General features: G+C 34.1%; 2 protein-coding genes across 3 annotated transcripts; both read left to right on the top strand.

The window, feature by feature from the left end:
• Window positions 1-3,269: 3,269 nt before the first annotated feature.
• Window positions 3,270-8,845, top strand: LOC105164330 (putative glucuronosyltransferase PGSIP8). The gene is made up of 5 exons (XM_011082952.3): window positions 3,270-3,739; window positions 6,821-7,079; window positions 7,171-7,372; window positions 7,467-7,614; window positions 7,944-8,845. The coding sequence occupies exons 1-5, from the start codon at window positions 3,498-3,500 to the stop codon at window positions 8,482-8,484; spliced, it is 1,392 nt and encodes a 463-aa protein (XP_011081254.1). The 5' UTR covers window positions 3,270-3,497; the 3' UTR covers window positions 8,485-8,845.
• A 3,048-nt stretch (window positions 8,846-11,893) lies between these two features.
• On the top strand, window positions 11,894-16,655 carry LOC105164331 (Zinc knuckle (CCHC-type) family protein). 2 transcript variants are annotated; one of them, XM_088882291.1, is made up of 6 exons: window positions 11,894-12,029; window positions 13,401-13,735; window positions 14,316-14,799; window positions 15,158-15,456; window positions 15,696-16,055; window positions 16,351-16,655. In XM_088882291.1, the coding sequence occupies exons 2-5, from the start codon at window positions 13,430-13,432 to the stop codon at window positions 16,029-16,031; spliced, it is 1,425 nt and encodes a 474-aa protein (XP_088738417.1). In that variant the 5' UTR covers window positions 11,894-12,029; window positions 13,401-13,429; the 3' UTR covers window positions 16,032-16,055; window positions 16,351-16,655. The 2 variants fall into 2 exon arrangements, with proteins under 2 accessions (XP_088738417.1, XP_011081256.1); XM_011082954.3 differs by having other exon boundaries at window positions 13,396-13,735.
• Window positions 16,656-16,862: the final 207 nt, after the last annotated feature.

Here is a 16,862-nt window from a genome sequence, read left to right as displayed (position 1 = left end):
TGATAATTTAGGTGGATAGTATCCAATGTATATATACAAGATTGAGATTTTAGGACATATCAATGCATTTCCTCTTCATTTCTTGTTGCTGTAGTGACTTTTTCCTTGTAATTTGTGTGTTCTATTCGGCAGCATAATTAATTATGTCCAAAACCGTAATGCTAAATGTATGATATATTATGGAATTATGAAATAAAAATCTCTCAAATGTATTATAAAATACGTTATCGAATTTGATGATATGTCCGATACTAAATTTGATGATATATTTGGTACTAAATTTGATGATATGTCTGATACGCTGTCAAATATGTGAACTAGAGATCGTAATGGAGCGAGTAGGTGGGAGCCCTGATTCGGGATGGATTCGGATCCGACTTATCAAGTGCGAGCTCAAGAACATGCCTCAAGTCCTTATTCAAAACCATCATAAAATAATATTCGTAAATATATTTAAGTTATTTAATCTTATTTAATATATATTATATTTTTAACATAATAATATTTATAAGCAATAATTTTATTTCTTAAATAAAATAGATTTATTATTAAAATAATTAATATGGTTTTATTAGTTAGACTCGTATAGGTTTCAGGTTGAACCACAACAGGGGAGGGGTTCAGGGTCCAATTAAAACTAAGTGTAGCACGAATCTTGAGTCGTGCCAAACTTGCCCCACTATCATTCCTATGCAGAAATATATCATTAAAAATTTAAATTACACTGTCAGACATGCTCGAAAACATTTCATTATATACCGTTTGGCATGTTGGATGGTGGATACGATGTCTGCACAGTATTCGATGGGCACTAGATACGTACACGTATAGTATTTTGAAATGTTGGTGCGTTCTAATTTTGATTAATATAACAACAAAATAAAAACAAAAATGAAATTCAGATGTACTCCCAAAACAAAATTGAAGTATAAAAAGTACATATACATTAATTCTACATACATATTCAATGCACAAAGCAAGACATATTCAACTATTGCTTCATCCTATCTTGAGAAATAGACTTTATAAGAAAAAACAATTATTTATTTTTCTCATACAAAGTTCATATAAATGTTTATGGGGTGTATGTCATAAAAGAATTCTTTAAATTTATATCTAAAATTATTTTAATTTCTCACTTTTATTTTCCGATCTTATTATTTCTAAAGTTCATAGTTTGTTCAGTTCAATCCTTTAATTAATTTTACAGCGAAAAAAGTCACGGTGATCAATTAGTTCCTGACTGAAACAATTATACTAAATATGATCAGAGGGTAAAATCGTCATTTCAAATTTAAAATCCGCCCTTTTATTCTCAAAAGATTAAGAATTTGGTGACTTTTTCATCGAAATTTTAATCGAGTAACTTGAACGAAATAAAATATGAAATTTTATAAATGATACAGTCAAAAATTAAAATAAAAGGATTAAAATCAGTTGCAATCTCAAGAAATTGAGAAAACTTTTGACTAAACATTTCATGTCAAGCGTATCTAACATTTCCACTTGTTCTTCCTTAGCTCTATATACACAACATGTCCGGCCTATGACTCAATTTTGAAATAGTCTTTCAAGACACTTGTTGGAATTTTTCAAAGTATAATTGCACTCCTTTCCCACCAAGTTTAATATAATTACATATAAATTATATGCGGTTCGAAAACATACATCTAGCACTCCTTATATTTGCTTTCGTTAATATAAATAAGTTCAGTTGTTAGTAAAAATTCACCGAATTTGCTGATATTTATAAAAAAAAAATTGAATAAAAATCTATATTTATATTGATTGACTTATTACTGATTAATTACAGATCAAATAAATTTTTTTATGATTAGATTGTCCTTATTACATTTTCACACCTTAACGCATATGAGAGTGTATATATTCACCATGATAAAGGGTAGTTTAGTCAGAAAAACTTGTTTTGCCTGCAACAAGTCAGTAATAAGTCAATCGAGGTAAATATCAGTCTTTATTCAGTGTTTTTGTTAATATCAACAAATTCAGTGAATTTTGACTAATGAATAGACTTATTTGTTATACAGAAGCAAATCTCAAGGGTATTAAATATAATTTTTCAAACCACAAAAGATCTACATATAGTTACACCAAACCTCAGGGAAAGAGAGTGCAATTATCCCATTTTTTAAAAGTTATTCTAACATATATATCTTTTTTGGTTTTTTAACATGGGTCGGGAGCAAAAGAGTTAAATTTCTCCTAACAAGTATGACTATAAATATAATTCTCCAAAAAATCTAACTCATTTATTATTATACCAATAATTTGTTAGTAAAAATTCCCGTTAACATGCACGCATAATAATAACATAAATTTAGTCGAGCTAAATCGATCACATAATTATATTTACCATGGTATATTGATGTTTGGTTTTAATTTTAAATGTTTTTCTTAATTTTATCTCAATTTTTCAAATGTAACTATGATAACAATTGATGTAATATGTAAGATGTGTTGGATATATATATATATATATATTATAATAATTATAGATGATCAATTTTTTTTTTTGAGAAAATATGATTTATTTTATATATATTTAAAAAGCTCCTCACAAATAATTATACGTGCAACCGAAAATTATTTCCGCACCTTAATATTATGCCTTAATAGGATAATTATATTTATACTCCCTGACTTATAATCTATTTACACAGACCACTCATTATTGTTGAATAATTACACATGCTCACATAAAACATCCACATCATTCATACTTTTGAAAAATAAAATATATGTTCTTAAAAAACGTTGCCATCATTATACAAACGATTTTTATTTTTTTACTGTAAAAAAATATTTCAGTAATTATATAAAAATAATAATAATTTATATAAATAAACTATAAATGGAGAATATAAATTTGTACAATTATCTGATCCCGTGTTAGTTTTACTATGGGTAGGGAAATGGTGCAGGAGGGAGGAAGGGCGAGAAGAGAAAATATCTGGCGCGGGAAGTGCAAAAGACCCCAGACCACTGAACTCCCCCCAATTCCAATAGTCAAACTTCCTTCACAGTTCTCACCCTATTTTACAAATCACAGCCCACTTACGACATACCCCCCCCCCCCCCCCCCCCAACCCCCCACCCAAAACCCTACCCACCTTCAATATTCAATTTAATATTAATTTCCACTAATTATTTCAAACACCCCCCCCGAAAAAAAAAGTATTTCAAAAAAGGACAGGTCTTCATCTCTCTCTCTCTCTATATATATATACACCCCTGCCCCAGCCCCCATTGTGCCTTCCTCTCTCCACCCCACCTCTTATACATACATTTTTACGTATCTATATATATAGAGAGAGAGAGAGCGCTCTGTGTTTCTTCGTTCTATTTCACGCAGAACACGCACTGCTACAACCATTGTTTTCCAAAAAAAAAAAACCCTCGTTTAAAGAAAAATAAAAATAAAAAAAAGAAGAGAAAAGGTGAGATTTGTGGTGTATTGGGGGTGGCCGCAGGAGAAGATGGGGAGGAAGGGTGTGAGTTTGGTTGGGCTGTGGATTCTGAGTGTTGCGGTGGTGGTGTGTGAAGGGGCAGGGTCGAAGAGGAACGCCTACGCTACGATGATGTACATGGGAACTCCCAGGGACTACGAGTTCTACGTCGCCACACGTGTCATGCTCAGGTCCCTCCGAGACCTTAAGGTTGACGCTGATCTTGTCGTCATTGCCTCCATCGATGTCCCCCTCCATTGGATACAAGCTCTGTAAGTATTCCCCCCCGCCTTTTTCTTCCCATTTTGCCCTTGACTTTTTTTTGGCTCATCTGCTTGTCCCCAGAGGACAAAATGGTAAATTCACATGTCCCCTTGTGGAAAACATTTTCTGCATTTTCAAAAATAGAAAACAAATTATTTGAATTTATTTCGATTTTGAATGAGGTGGAGCGATTTGATTTGTTTCGGGCAATTAATTTATGACTATAATTATTTTTCCCAAATAGTAATTAATATCGTGTTTGTAATATAAAATTACATCGCATATAATCTTTGATGAATTACGACATTAATATCATGAAGACGGCCAAATTTTGTTGATTGTGTCTTTTATTACATTTAATATATACTAATTATATATATATAATTCTTTTATATGAACTAAATAACGTTACATTCATACACATAGTAAGTATGCAGATGATAATTGTAATAAAAAATTCAATCTGCAAATGTCAGCCGGTCGAGTGATCGCATGAATAAGTCATTTTTCATTGACTTTTTGTAATATATATATATATATATATATAAATTGTAATTGAATTTAGGAAATTTATGCATGTAATAATCCTATGTAATATTTACATAATTTTCAATTTTTATACTATTATAACTATTATTTCTCTTGATAATTAAAAAAGTAGGAAAAAGACAAAATTACCCCTTGGAAGAAGGGTGGTGTATTCCAAAAGAATGCCTGTTTTGGCCTTTTTCCTAAAGAAGAAAAGGATAGTGGGAGAAAAAAGGAATATAAAGATTAGGTCAAACTTTCACAAGTGGACTTATTAAGAATAAAAATAAATATATATTTTCGACTTTAATATATAAATATAAATATTTTGGGACGGGATTTCCGACGGACATTGACGGCACATAATTGGCCTAACTCTTTCTAGTGTTCACCGTCCCATGTTTTGTTACAAGTGTCCTAATTATTTTATTTAATTTGCTCCACTAAACTTTAATTAATTAATTTTTTTTTTACATAATATTTTCAATAACCAATAATAATATTTTTTTTATTTCACGCACAAATAATAACTACGTAAGTAGTATAGATTTTTTTAATAATTAAATTTAAATTTAATATAATTTTTTATTGTGTCCTTTTTGCATAAATGAAAAATGTCAATGAAAAAAATTAATAATTATTACATTTAATAGTTTTATACATATTTTGTACTTATAAATGAATAAACATAATATATATATATGTGGAGTGAGAATAATATTATTATAATTTTTTTATAAGTACAAAATTATTGTATGAGAGGTAAAATTAAAAACTGATATAAGATTTTTGCTTATATCATTATTTTCGTTCAAACTCTAACGAAATGGTTCAGGTGTAGGTAGTAAACTTTCAAAAGGGGTGTAAATATAATTTTAAATTTTTTTTGTGAGAAAATGTAATTTAGTATTTTTAGCGAGGTATAAGTGTAATTACCTCTTATTATTATTATTATTATATAGATTTGTTTTGGTGTTGAGATAGTTCTAGGAAGCTCTCCAACCCCACCACTACTTTTGTGTCAGTCAAAAAAGTATTAAATCCTAATCCTATTTTAAGTGCAATCTTGGTCATATCAGCACAAATATCTACACAAATATCTATACATTAATTTCATTTAATTAAGAAATAAATATATCATTTTTTTTATTTCTATTTCTTTATTAATATTTACAAAATATTACTTTAGAAAAAGAAAAAAGATAATTGGTCGGTGCATGTGCTCCATTTGACATAAATTAAGATTCACCATCTTCCATGCAAGGAATCATTGATCTTTTCTTATTATTATTATTTTTTATAAATATATATATATATATATGCTCTTGTTATCAAAACTTTGGAATATTTCTTCTAGATAAAAAGGAATTACTGTATAGCTATGAAATATGCTCTTCTAAGGAGGTATATTCTATCTTGAATAAGGAGGAAGGGATATTTTATTTTCTCCTCATACTTTCTTATCTCCAAAATATCTTGAGTAATTATAACGAGTTTTTCTGAAATTTGACATAATTATAAATATTTTTTATTTATTCAAAAAATTATAAATTTCTTTTCTATCTTTGATGAAATTGTGTAATTCTTTGATGGATGGAAGAATTTTAAAAATTTTAAAAAAAATTATCCACTTAGTCCATAAAATAAATTTAAAAATTCTAAAAAATTAGTAAAATTATAGTCCATAGTTCACAAGGACAATTTGTCGATTCACCACAGAAAAAAAATGGATGAAAAAACGAACTTGAACTAATTGTTACACTACTGATAAAATCAAGAAGGTATTGATAATTTTTTAAACAATAAGAAAATATTCGTAAATTTACCCAAATATCTTTGATGTGGTTGGTATTATAAGTCAGATATAGAACTGATCGAGGACGTGAATATCTGAATTTTTGAATTATTTTATGTTGTAGGGGAGAGATTATGGCTTTTATAATCCTCCTTTTACCACTTATTAATATTGACAAAGTTATGGTTGAAAGATTCGTTCAACATGTTCTGTCTTAATGTATGGAATATTTCACCTATGTGTTAGAGATATTAAATATTAAATATTTTTTTGTTAAAATAGTTTAAACTTTTTGATGAGATAATCGATTAATTTGGTACGAGCTAAGGGTTTGCATCCTATTGCCGTCCATTTATGAAAAAAAGAGGACGAATAGAATAATATCGACGTGTAGGCGCGATAAAAATATTAAACGATTCTTCATTCTAATAGTATAAACTTTTAAACGAGATAATCGTTTTAGAGTTTGCGTCGGACACTAAAAACTTTTGCTTATGTAAGTAAAGTAGTTTATGGAGTGATCTACGCAATCTTTATATTGTGTCTATTTTAAGTTATCCGCCGGCAATTCATCACCAACAAGACAAGAGATAAGTCTTGGGAATTTATTTTATCTGCTGAAAGCAATTTCGATTGGATCAAATGTTGTTTATGATCTCTTGTTCTTGTCCATGTGTCTGTATAGAAGAACAAGTGCTAAAGCATATTTTTTTATCTTTGAAAATACGGATTCATGATTTTCTTTTTTTTTTTTTTTTATTTTTAGTGAGCAAGAAGACGGGGCGAAGGTCATGAGAGTCAAAAACGTAAACAATCCGTATAGAAGCCAATCAGGGTTTGATTGGAGATTTAAGCTAACGTTGAACAAACTCTATGCATGGAAGCTCGTGGACTACGAGCGTGTGGTCATGCTTGATGCCGACAACCTCTTCCTCCACAAGACCGACGAGCTCTTCCAATGTGGCCAGTTTTGTGCTGTCTTCATCAATCCCTGCATCTTCCATACTGGCCTTTTTGTGTTGCAGGTACAAGATTTAATGTATACGTCTTAGACTCTGCATAAATACTTTGTGTCGTCTTGTCTGTGTCGGTAACCTTGAACGTTTTGATTTGCAGCCGTCATTGGAGGTGTTCGATGATATGATGCATGAACTGGAGATTGGGAGAAGTAATCCTGACGGGGCAGATCAGGGATTTATTGGGAGTTATTTCCCGGATTTACTTGACCGGCCGATGTTTCATCCTCCTCCAAACGGCACAAAGCTTGATGGAAGCTATAGACTTCCTCTTGGCTACCAAATGGATGCTTCTTACTATTGTAAGCATATATAGACTTTTTACACCTTAGTATACTCAATCTTGGTCATGTTTTTGGTAAATTTACCAAGCCGGTTTCTGTATTTTGGCTCTAGATCTCAGGCTTCGTTGGAGTGTACCTTGTGGGCCTAATAAGGTCATCACATTCCCTGGCGCTCCGTGGTTAAAACCGTGGTATTGGTGGTCGTGGCCCGTCCTCCCGTTAGGCATCCAATGGCATAAACAAAGGCTTCAAACTTTGGGGTAAGTTTTCTCATAAATCGAGTGAATATTTTTTCTTGCCATCGATATTGTAATGGAATGATGCCGGTTAATTTGTCTAACATTTCTTTTACGCTCTGTTGATGCGTCAAAACTTTGCTACTTTTGAGGCCAACCTTTACATTATGCAAAATTCTTGTCCAAAGTCCGATTGACAATGCCCTGGAACAATCGCATAGCAAGTGTTATTGCATTGCCATGATTGATCACTCTTTTGAAATTGTATACCAATCATGCAATACATTTACACACCATGCAATCGTTGTGAGTTCGTCCATGGTCTAATCGGTTCAAGTCTTACTTTCTAACAGGTACGGAGCAGAAATGCCAATTGTATTGATTCAAGCTATATTCTACATAGGAATAATGGCTGTGGCGCGTCTAGCACGTCCCAATCTATCCAAACTATGCTATCGTCGAGAAGAAAAGAGCATCTTTTGCATACAAACTGGCTTCAAATTGATAGCCATATGGTCCATTCTTGCTGCCTATGTAGTCCCCTTCTTCCTCATTCCCCACACAGTTCATCCGCTGATAGGCTGGAGTCTTTATTTGCTCGGGGCTTTTTCGCTTTCCTGCATTGCGGTTAACGCCTTCCTTCTACCGATGCTGCCTGTTTTAGTGCCATGGGCCGGGATCTTGGGGACCCTATTGGTGATGGCCTACCCTTGGTACCCTGACGGCGTTGTGAGGGCCCTTTCTGTGTTTGGATATGCGTTTTGCTGCTCACCGTTTCTCTGGGTGTCGTTTGTTAAGATCATGTCGTCCCTTCACGTTTCCCTCGAAAGGGAAGCATTCTTGCCTAGATTAGGGGAGAATGCATCGCCCTCCGGTTTCAACAAGTTGTACTGAAAACGGAAGCTTGATTCGTTGCTAGGCAAAGAGGAAAGTTGATCGGTGGAATGTCGTCGTCGTGCGGGCTGCGTGGATACGGTATCGCCGTGGATGTGAGAGAGATAGAGATTGTTGTTTTGATCAGCCCCATTTTTGGCTTCTTGAACCAGCTCTTGGTGCAGCTCTTTGTACACAAATGAAGAATTGATCAAGTCATCACTGACTGATTGATTCTCTTCTGTAAAATTCTTTAAAAGGAAGAACAAAACAATCCCTTTCTGCTCACATATATAAGCCCCTTTGTGCACTCAGTGCTGCGTAATTGTTACTATGGTTTCAGAAACAATCATATTGGTAAAGAATGAGGTCTTTGGCTACATTTATTTCAACTATCTTATAAGTTATTACACCTTATAAAGTATTTATTTAAACTTATATGATGTTAGATTTTATTTAAAAAAAAATAAGTTCTTTAAATTTTTAAATAAAATATGATTATTCGGAATTCCATACTACAATAGTACTGGTGCCCATGCTTAAAACTAAGCTTATGACAAACATTTTCATTTTCATTTTTTTTAATGATAAACTTCATTGTTATGATCTTTGAACTTCTATTACTTGCTACTATTACAAGCTCCATCCTGTGATCTTGCTGATGGGCTATGGCCTGTGATCCTCATGCTGGGCTCCACCCTGTACCCCTGCTGACTGGCTTCGATCTATGATCTTGCAGACAGGCTCCAACTTGTGATCTTCCAAACGTGCTCTGACTTGTGACTCTACTAATAGGCTCTAGCCTATAGCTAACAGGCTATGACCTATGATCTTGCTAACGGACTTTGGTCTGTGCCCATTACCTCTGTCGCTGGTGATAAGTCTGTCTTTTTTCGGTGTACTCTTGTTTCCTTCTCCACTGCTGATAGTTCGGCCCTTTTGATGAGCTCCAACCGGTGATCTTGTTGATAGTCTCCAGCTTTTGTCTTTGCTAATAGGCTTCAACATGTGATCTTATTAACTGGTTTGGACCTATGCCCTTACTAACGATTTCAATATGTTACCTTCCTAACAGACTCTGATGTGTATTCCTACTTATGGGCTCTATTCTATAATCTTGCTGACAGGCTCGTTTTGTATCCCTAAGGATGGGCTCCGAGCTCAAGCCTGTCTTACTAAATAAAATGCCTCCAATAGATTATATCTTTTACCGCTTATCAGCAATGTAATAGTGTATGTGACCATCGTTAGGCTACCGCTTAGGAATTCTTAACTAAGGAAAACTTCACATACCTCTTCGAAAACGAGTGTTCAATTTACTTCAGATTTTCTATCCTCAGACGGACTGCGGCACAACATGTTTTAACGTGTTGAATGAAACCAATTGGACGAGATTGATCTTCATCTTATCTGTATAGCATGGTTGGTGACCTTCTCAACTCAAGACGTCATACCTCCTTGTAGTAGAACGGCTGGGAGGTACCAAGGTATAAACTTTTTTTCTTGAAATAGGAAAGAGGGTGACGCAACAAGGACTACAAATTCTACTCCAACAGTCGAACACAAATCTTGGACTACTTGAGTAGGGGGTGATGATGCCTACCACAATTATTTTTTCAAGCACAATGACTAAATCCAGCCAAAATCTGAGGCAAGTGAACAGACCCCCATTCCCCCAGCCCAACAAGCCTAAACTCTGCTAGCCCAAATGGAGTTTCCAAGCAACAAGGGCCTCCCCAGTTCTGCCGCCCTGCTAATGTAGCAAAGTCCATAAACATAATCCAATCAGCAAGCCCAATTACAAAATAGCAAGGCAGCCATATTAATTGCATTATATGCATCGCCCTAAAAGGGCCCCATTAAGGACCTTGTATCAACTAGATATAGCTGATGGAAACAACAGGTAAACACTATCCCTACAAAGTTGATACCCTAAAGATTTCTAGGATATCTCAACTGCAGCTAACAAATCCAAAATTCCTCCCAAACTCATCTACAAATAAAGGTCTAAGGTAAGTCAGTAAGGTAAATGATCCTTTACAAAGCACATTTTCACTCTCGAACAACAAAGAAGAGCATGACCTGCTATATATAGTTAAAACTCTTTATTGACAAAAAGCGACAGAATATTGCAATAGTTAAAGTTAAATATATAATAACTTAAGACGTAAATAACTGAAAGTCTTTAAGTGACAAAGAGTAACAAGTTTTTGAAATAATTAAAGTGAAATACATAATAATTAAGACATAATACAATTAAAAGTCTATTCGGCCATCTTGAAGGTCAATTTTCAACTAATAAATATCCGATATACAAAAATGAATTTGCAAGAGAAATAGAAAACTTAATGTTAGCAAAATCAAAATAATAAAAAATCATAGAAGATATATTTATTCATACATATAGATTCAAACCTAATGAAAGTTCCTATCAAATTAATCTTACAAATTCTTATCTTTGAGCAAAATTTGTTACACTACGAAAGATGAAAGAAAAACAGAAGAATGAACAAAAAAACAAAAATGAGAGAAAAACAAATTACCTGAAGAACCAGAACTTGGAATTGAAAAATAAAAGTAAAGAATGACTTGTCTTGAGAAGTCCAATTTTTGTTTTCTTTTTATTTTTCTATTTTTCAAAGGGAGAAATAGAGATTTTATTAAATTATTGTATATATGTCAAAATTAAATAATATATATTTAGCGGTTTGATTTTTTGCAATCTTTTTTAGTACTAAACCAAAACCAAACCAATAAATGTGATGCGTTTTTAATTACGATTTGTTGAACAAATCATAATAAATGGTTCGACTTGATTTGATCTGGACGGTTTGAGCAATTTTAAAACTTTTTTTTATCACCTCTAGCTGGACCCCGATGTGCATCACATTTTATTATTTGATGATTAGATGGATTGAACAACATTCTTTCTTGTTTATAAATGTATAAGTAATCAACAAAAATAAAAATTCTCATTTTTTTCATTTATATGTGTAATTATCCAAAAGATGATTTGTGTAAAGAAAAAAATGCAAGCAACTCCTGTGATATTGCAAATGAGCAAATTAACTCCATATGAGAAAAGATAGCAATTTGTCCTCCTGTGTTTTTTGCAGCACTTTACCTCCCTGTGTTTTCTAAAATGAAACAGTTTACATTTTAAGAAACACAGGGAAGTAAATTGCTATATTTTTTTTCATAGGGAGTAATTTACTCATTTACAATATTACATGGGTTAATTGCATTAAACCATTTGCGTAAGTAATATTGACATTTTAATGAGTATATGTGTAATTATTCAAAAAAAATATAAATAATTTATATAAACAGACTATAAATTAAAAGTGTAAATGTAATTATCCCAATATTTATTTTGTGCTATTTGTACAAATAATTAAAGAATATAATTAATATGGTTATATTGATATATTTTGGGATTGCATAAAGGGAAGAGTAGTAGAAGAGGAAAAAGGGAAACCAGAGAATAGTAAACGAGCCCTAGCTGTTGGTCATCTTCTCCCCCTCACTCTCTCCAGCTCGCCGCTCTCTCACTCCTCTCCTTTCAGGTGACAATCCAATTCTCTTGTTTTTGTTATCGATTACTTATCTACTGCTCCTTCCAACGCATTTACGGCTTCGAGCCATTTGATACGCCTGAATTTGTGGTGTTTTTTTTTTTTTTTTTTTTTGAAATGCCGGGGAGATTTGCTTTATCGTTTTGCTAATCCTTTTCTACATTCTTCTATGTATTGTGTACGTGCAAAAGCCTAAAGTTGAATTTAATCGTAAAAGATTTGATGCTTTAGTCCAAATGTTGCGTAGGTATGAAGGTGAAAAGGTTTTACACTGCGTTGTATTTCCACGTTTCTGTTTTACGGACTGTTTTTTATCTCTCTTATTTAACTGCAAGATAGTTGTCTGTCGACTTTCTTTATCTTGGCGTTTTGGGCTTCAACTTGAGTTTATGCTATGAGACGAATTCTCGGGCTAAGTATGGAACATGGGTTGGGTACTCGTATGATTGTGTTGAAGTAAGAATTTATTTTTTCTGTAGTTATCGGGCTATAATGTCATGCTGACAAAAGTGTCGTAATTTTGTTTTAGTCTTTTGATGATTTTTGTCAGTCCAATGTCAATGTTAATTGATTCGTCTACTTTGTTTTCTCTTGTTCTTTTGGAAATCTAAAATAGATCAAGTGAGGTATATCTGGATTGTTGTCCCTTGAAAAGTGCAAATCCATCTCAAGATAACTGTATTTCCATGTATTTTTTTTTACTGGAAATCAGAAACGTAATCTTACTAAAAGAACATATTTTGGCAAGCAAACTCAATGCATGAGCTGCATGCAATGAATTTTTGTGGATTCTTTTAAAGAGTTTGAACATAACGTGAAAGGATGGACAGAAGATCTTAACCTTTGTCATATCATGACTATATTATGAAATCTGCATTTAAATCTTGAAAGGTGGCCTTTTTGATCTTGGAGGCTAAATAACTAGGCCTTTTGCATTCTGTTTAGTTCTTGCAAGTTTTTCTTTTTATGGTTGAGTGTGTTCTTTTAATTAAAATTGTTATTCGAAGATGATAACATGTGTAAGTTTCAAAGTTCTAGCGGGTGTGCCCACTTTTGTGCAATTTTTATATATTTGATGAACGCTCATTGCATCTTTTCATAGAGGATGTGATTTGTATCCTCCCTGGATCTTTCTTTTAGGGTGGGATCTTGCATTCCTTTTGCTTTCTTCATAAGATAATATTTTCTGAAGAAAAATCTTTAAGATGAAATAAAGAATGTTTTATCAAATGGGTCGGAGATACGGGGAATATCTCACTTTCTCTTTTTAGTTATCATAATGGTTTCTTATATTATCAACTCATTCTTCTCCTCATATTGATTGATTTTCTCTTACTTTACTCCATTGGTTAATCAGAGCAGAAGTCAGGAGTTTGTTTTACTTATCTGAGATGACAAGTAGAGAAGATTTGGATGTTGATGATGATGATTTTAGTGAAATCTACAAGGCATACACTGGCCCTCTGGGTTCTAATGCGACAAATGAACAAGAAAGAGCAACAACAAATAAAAGACCTCGTGCAGCTTCGGATGAAGAAGAGGAAACCCGTGATCCTAATGCCGTCCCAACAGATTTTACTAGCCGAGAAGCTAAAGTTTGGGAAGCTAAATCTAAAGCTACAGAGAGGAACTGGAAGAAGAGGAAAGAAGAGGAAATGATCTGTAAAATATGTGGTGAATCTGGTCACTTTACACAGGTACTTTTTCAACTTTATTACTTGATTGTAGTTGTTTTTCTTAATTCTTTTGTGTATCATGATGACCGGGACGGATTTTATATATTATGCTACGTACGAGTCTAGAGTAGTTCATTGGGGGAGAAATTTCTTCATATGCAAGAGCAGTTATGCTTCTTGGAACCACTTTGCTAAACTGCAGTGAAATCAATTACTGAAGAACAGCTATGGCTCTTCTTAAGTAACAACGTTTGGAAAAGAGAAAAGAATGGACAATAATATAATAGCTAAGAGGGTGATCCCTTACCTTGTTGATAGTTTAAGGATCCTAGTCCATGTTATAGGTTGTTCACTGTACCGCATTCTAATTTGACATCTTGAAGATCTTCTCCACTCCAACCTAAATAAAAATGGTCTTCCACAATGTTTATTCTCAGGCTAGAGAACATTATGTTCAGATATTGGATCTCAACAAATGTAATGTCATGCTCTCTCTATAGATGTTTCACCTGTCACTTAAGAGTTATTGTGTGCTTGCGTATTTATGTCAATATGGGCGCAGCACTTATATTTTCTGTTCGCTAAAATATTTTACTTGTAGGGTTGCCCATCTACTCTTGGAGCTAATCGCAAGTCGCAAGATTTCTTTGAAAGGGTGCCTGCAAGAGATCCTCACGTGAAAGCTTTATTCTCGGAAGATGTGGTAAACAAAATTGAGAATGATATTGGTTGTAAAATCAAAATTGAGGAAAAATTTATCATTGTCAGTGGCAAGGATAGGCTGATCCTGAAAAAAGGTGTTGACGCTGTTCACAAAATTAAAGAAGGGGGTGAGAATAAGGGTGTTAATAAGTTCTCGGATGAGGGCGAGCACAAAAGTTCTGCCGGCTCCCCCGTTTCCCAGTCCAGGTCGTTTGAACGTAAAAGTCCTCTTACATCTCGGTTGGGACGATCAGATTCCCAAAGGTCCAATCACAGCCCTCACAACCCTGCACACAACCCACGTAGGTATGGCAGACACGAGAAAGGTGTGGAAGACCGTGTTCGTGAAGATCTACAAAAATTGTCAGGAGGCTCTCCTCATGGTAGGTGCATCATTAATTTCTGCTTTATATAGGCTCCTCTAAGCTTAATGGTTGTGCTGTTCTTTTGGCTGGTGCATCTAATTTAAGTAATGTTGCTTGTTTCTCATCATTTTTTTTTTGCAGCAAGAGGTAAGTTCTTAGGCTCAAGCGTTATGTTCGATTCTGATATTACTTTCGTGGTGGTTCTGAAATAAAAAAGGTTGGTCCCCGGAATGAATTTTTTTATTGAAAGCATATCAAGTCTCATGTGCTCCAGATGGATTCACTAAGAAGATTTAAGATAGTGTGTCATGATAAGCTGCAACCCATGTTAGGGATCTTGAATGGAAGTGTTTAACAAAATCTTCCTTTCTTGAAGCTTATGGTAGTGATGGAGGTAGAGGTCGATCAAGCCACTCAAAGTCTCCAGCACCTTCCTCCTATGCAGGAAATTCCTATAATTCATATGAAGGTCATACTCAGAATAGAGGTGGCATCAGAACTGATGGATGGAATGCTGAAAGAGGTGTTTCTAACATGCAATCTGGCCGTAACTTTGACTTCCCTTCCTTTCCCCAGACATTGGAGGAATTGGAGTTGCAATATAAAAGGGAGGCAATGGAACTTGCAAGAATTCGAGACAGAGAAGAAGATGAGGAAAACGACAAGCATCGCGAGGTCTTGTCATGCTTCAATAGGCTATTTCAGTTTAAGTTCAATTATTTATTGTCTGTCTTAACATATTAAAGAACAAAATGCCTTTACCATTGAAATCCCTGTTGAACTTGATTTTGTGCATTTCAGAGGCTGCAGCTTGAATGCGGTCATGCTACCTGCTTTATCCTGTTTTCAGCTGTCTTTAGAGAATAAGCATAGAATTACTGGCTAATTGTATGTTGGGATTCTTTTAATTTTAGGCTGTCAGAGAAATAAGGGAGAATTACATGAAAAAAGTGGCTATGCTGAAGGGTGTGCATGCAAATATGTGGGAAGAGTTTCTTCAACTAGAGGGCCAAAGGAGGCAACAAGCACGTCAGCACATTTCCGCATCTGGGTTTGGAAATTATAAACAACCAAGTTATCCAGAGTTTGATAGTTCTTCTGGCAACTTTCATCATTCTGGAACCAGTATACACTCAAGGGGAAGGTATCCAAATGCCATGGATAGTTATCCTTCTTCTAGGCCCAGTGACTATGATGACTTCCAGCGACACAGGCGTGATGATTTTGGGAAACCATATAATCGATACTAAATTGGTTGGAGGAATTTAAATTTGGTGAGTTGTCTACCCTTCACTTACTTCTGCCTATGCGTAACGATTTAGGCAAGATTTGGGGTAGGGTGTATATCTTGAGAATCCAATTCCCTCAGATGTGAATCAGATAGCATACCAAAGTACAGGAGTCCTGCGAGTACTGTTGTAGCTTTGCGGTATATGGATAGGAAGGTTTTGTGAATAATAGGATTCCAAGTCGTTAGAGCAGCAGATGCCGATTTTGTAAATGTGGTTTGTATATTGCTTTTGCTTCAACTGCAACTGTAAGCTGAATTATCGCTTCAAAAATTTTCAGGATGCCATTGTTGCTTGCCTACAAGTATTGCACTGGGAGCACTGTGTCTAGGTAAGTATGCATTGTTATCATGTTGACATGTTGTCGACTCTTAGATGAAGGCATTAGTTTCTCTATGGTGAAACTTCCATTCGTTACTTTCGGACTTCATAGGACCACCTTTGTAATCCAAAACGTGTACTGTTTTCTGGCTTGTAACTACAAAATTTTGGATGTTGGCTGGAGGTATGCTGTTTATTTGGACTGGCAAAGCAGGAGTTCTTGGTCGTATTGATGGCAGAAGCAATCTGAACCATATTTTTTTATCTGTTTTCTCAAAGCCAACGAACATCTGTTTGCTACTTCCGCGAACCTATTGGGTTTTTTTTCCTTTCTTTCCTTGATAATGTTTTTGTGTTCCCTCTCCTTGATAACGTGATTAGAGTCCTAGTCTGATCTTAGGCAAAAGTTTGCACTGATCTATAAAAATGAACTCGTGGATATCTACTTGTTTTGTTTAACCAATCATGAAT

This window comes from Sesamum indicum, linkage group LG6 (assembly GCF_026168435.1).
Source record: "Sesamum indicum cultivar Baizhima isolate 11 linkage group LG6, ASM2616843v1, whole genome shotgun sequence".
NCBI lineage: Eukaryota > Viridiplantae > Streptophyta > Magnoliopsida > Lamiales > Pedaliaceae > Sesamum > Sesamum indicum.
The sequence above is the reverse complement of the archived record's forward strand: the minus strand, read 5'-3'. Positions and strand labels throughout refer to the sequence as shown.

Bases quoted from the DNA above. Each gene is read 5' to 3' on its own strand.
- LOC105164330 (XM_011082952.3), top strand. From the start codon at position 3,498: ATGGGGAGGAAGGGTGTGAGTTTGGTTGGGCTGTGGATTCTGAGTGTT. The intron at 7,080-7,170 runs GTACAAGATTTA...TTTGATTTGCAG, and splicing joins CTGGCCTTTTTGTGTTGCAG to CCGTCATTGGAGGTGTTCGA. The intron at 7,373-7,466 runs GTAAGCATATAT...TTTTGGCTCTAG, and splicing joins AATGGATGCTTCTTACTATT to ATCTCAGGCTTCGTTGGAGT.
- LOC105164331 (XM_088882291.1), top strand. From the start codon at position 13,430: ATGACAAGTAGAGAAGATTTGGATGTTGATGATGATGATTTTAGTGAA. The intron at 13,736-14,315 runs GTACTTTTTCAA...TTTTACTTGTAG, and splicing joins AATCTGGTCACTTTACACAG to GGTTGCCCATCTACTCTTGG. The intron at 15,457-15,695 runs GTCTTGTCATGC...TTTTAATTTTAG, and splicing joins AAAACGACAAGCATCGCGAG to GCTGTCAGAGAAATAAGGGA.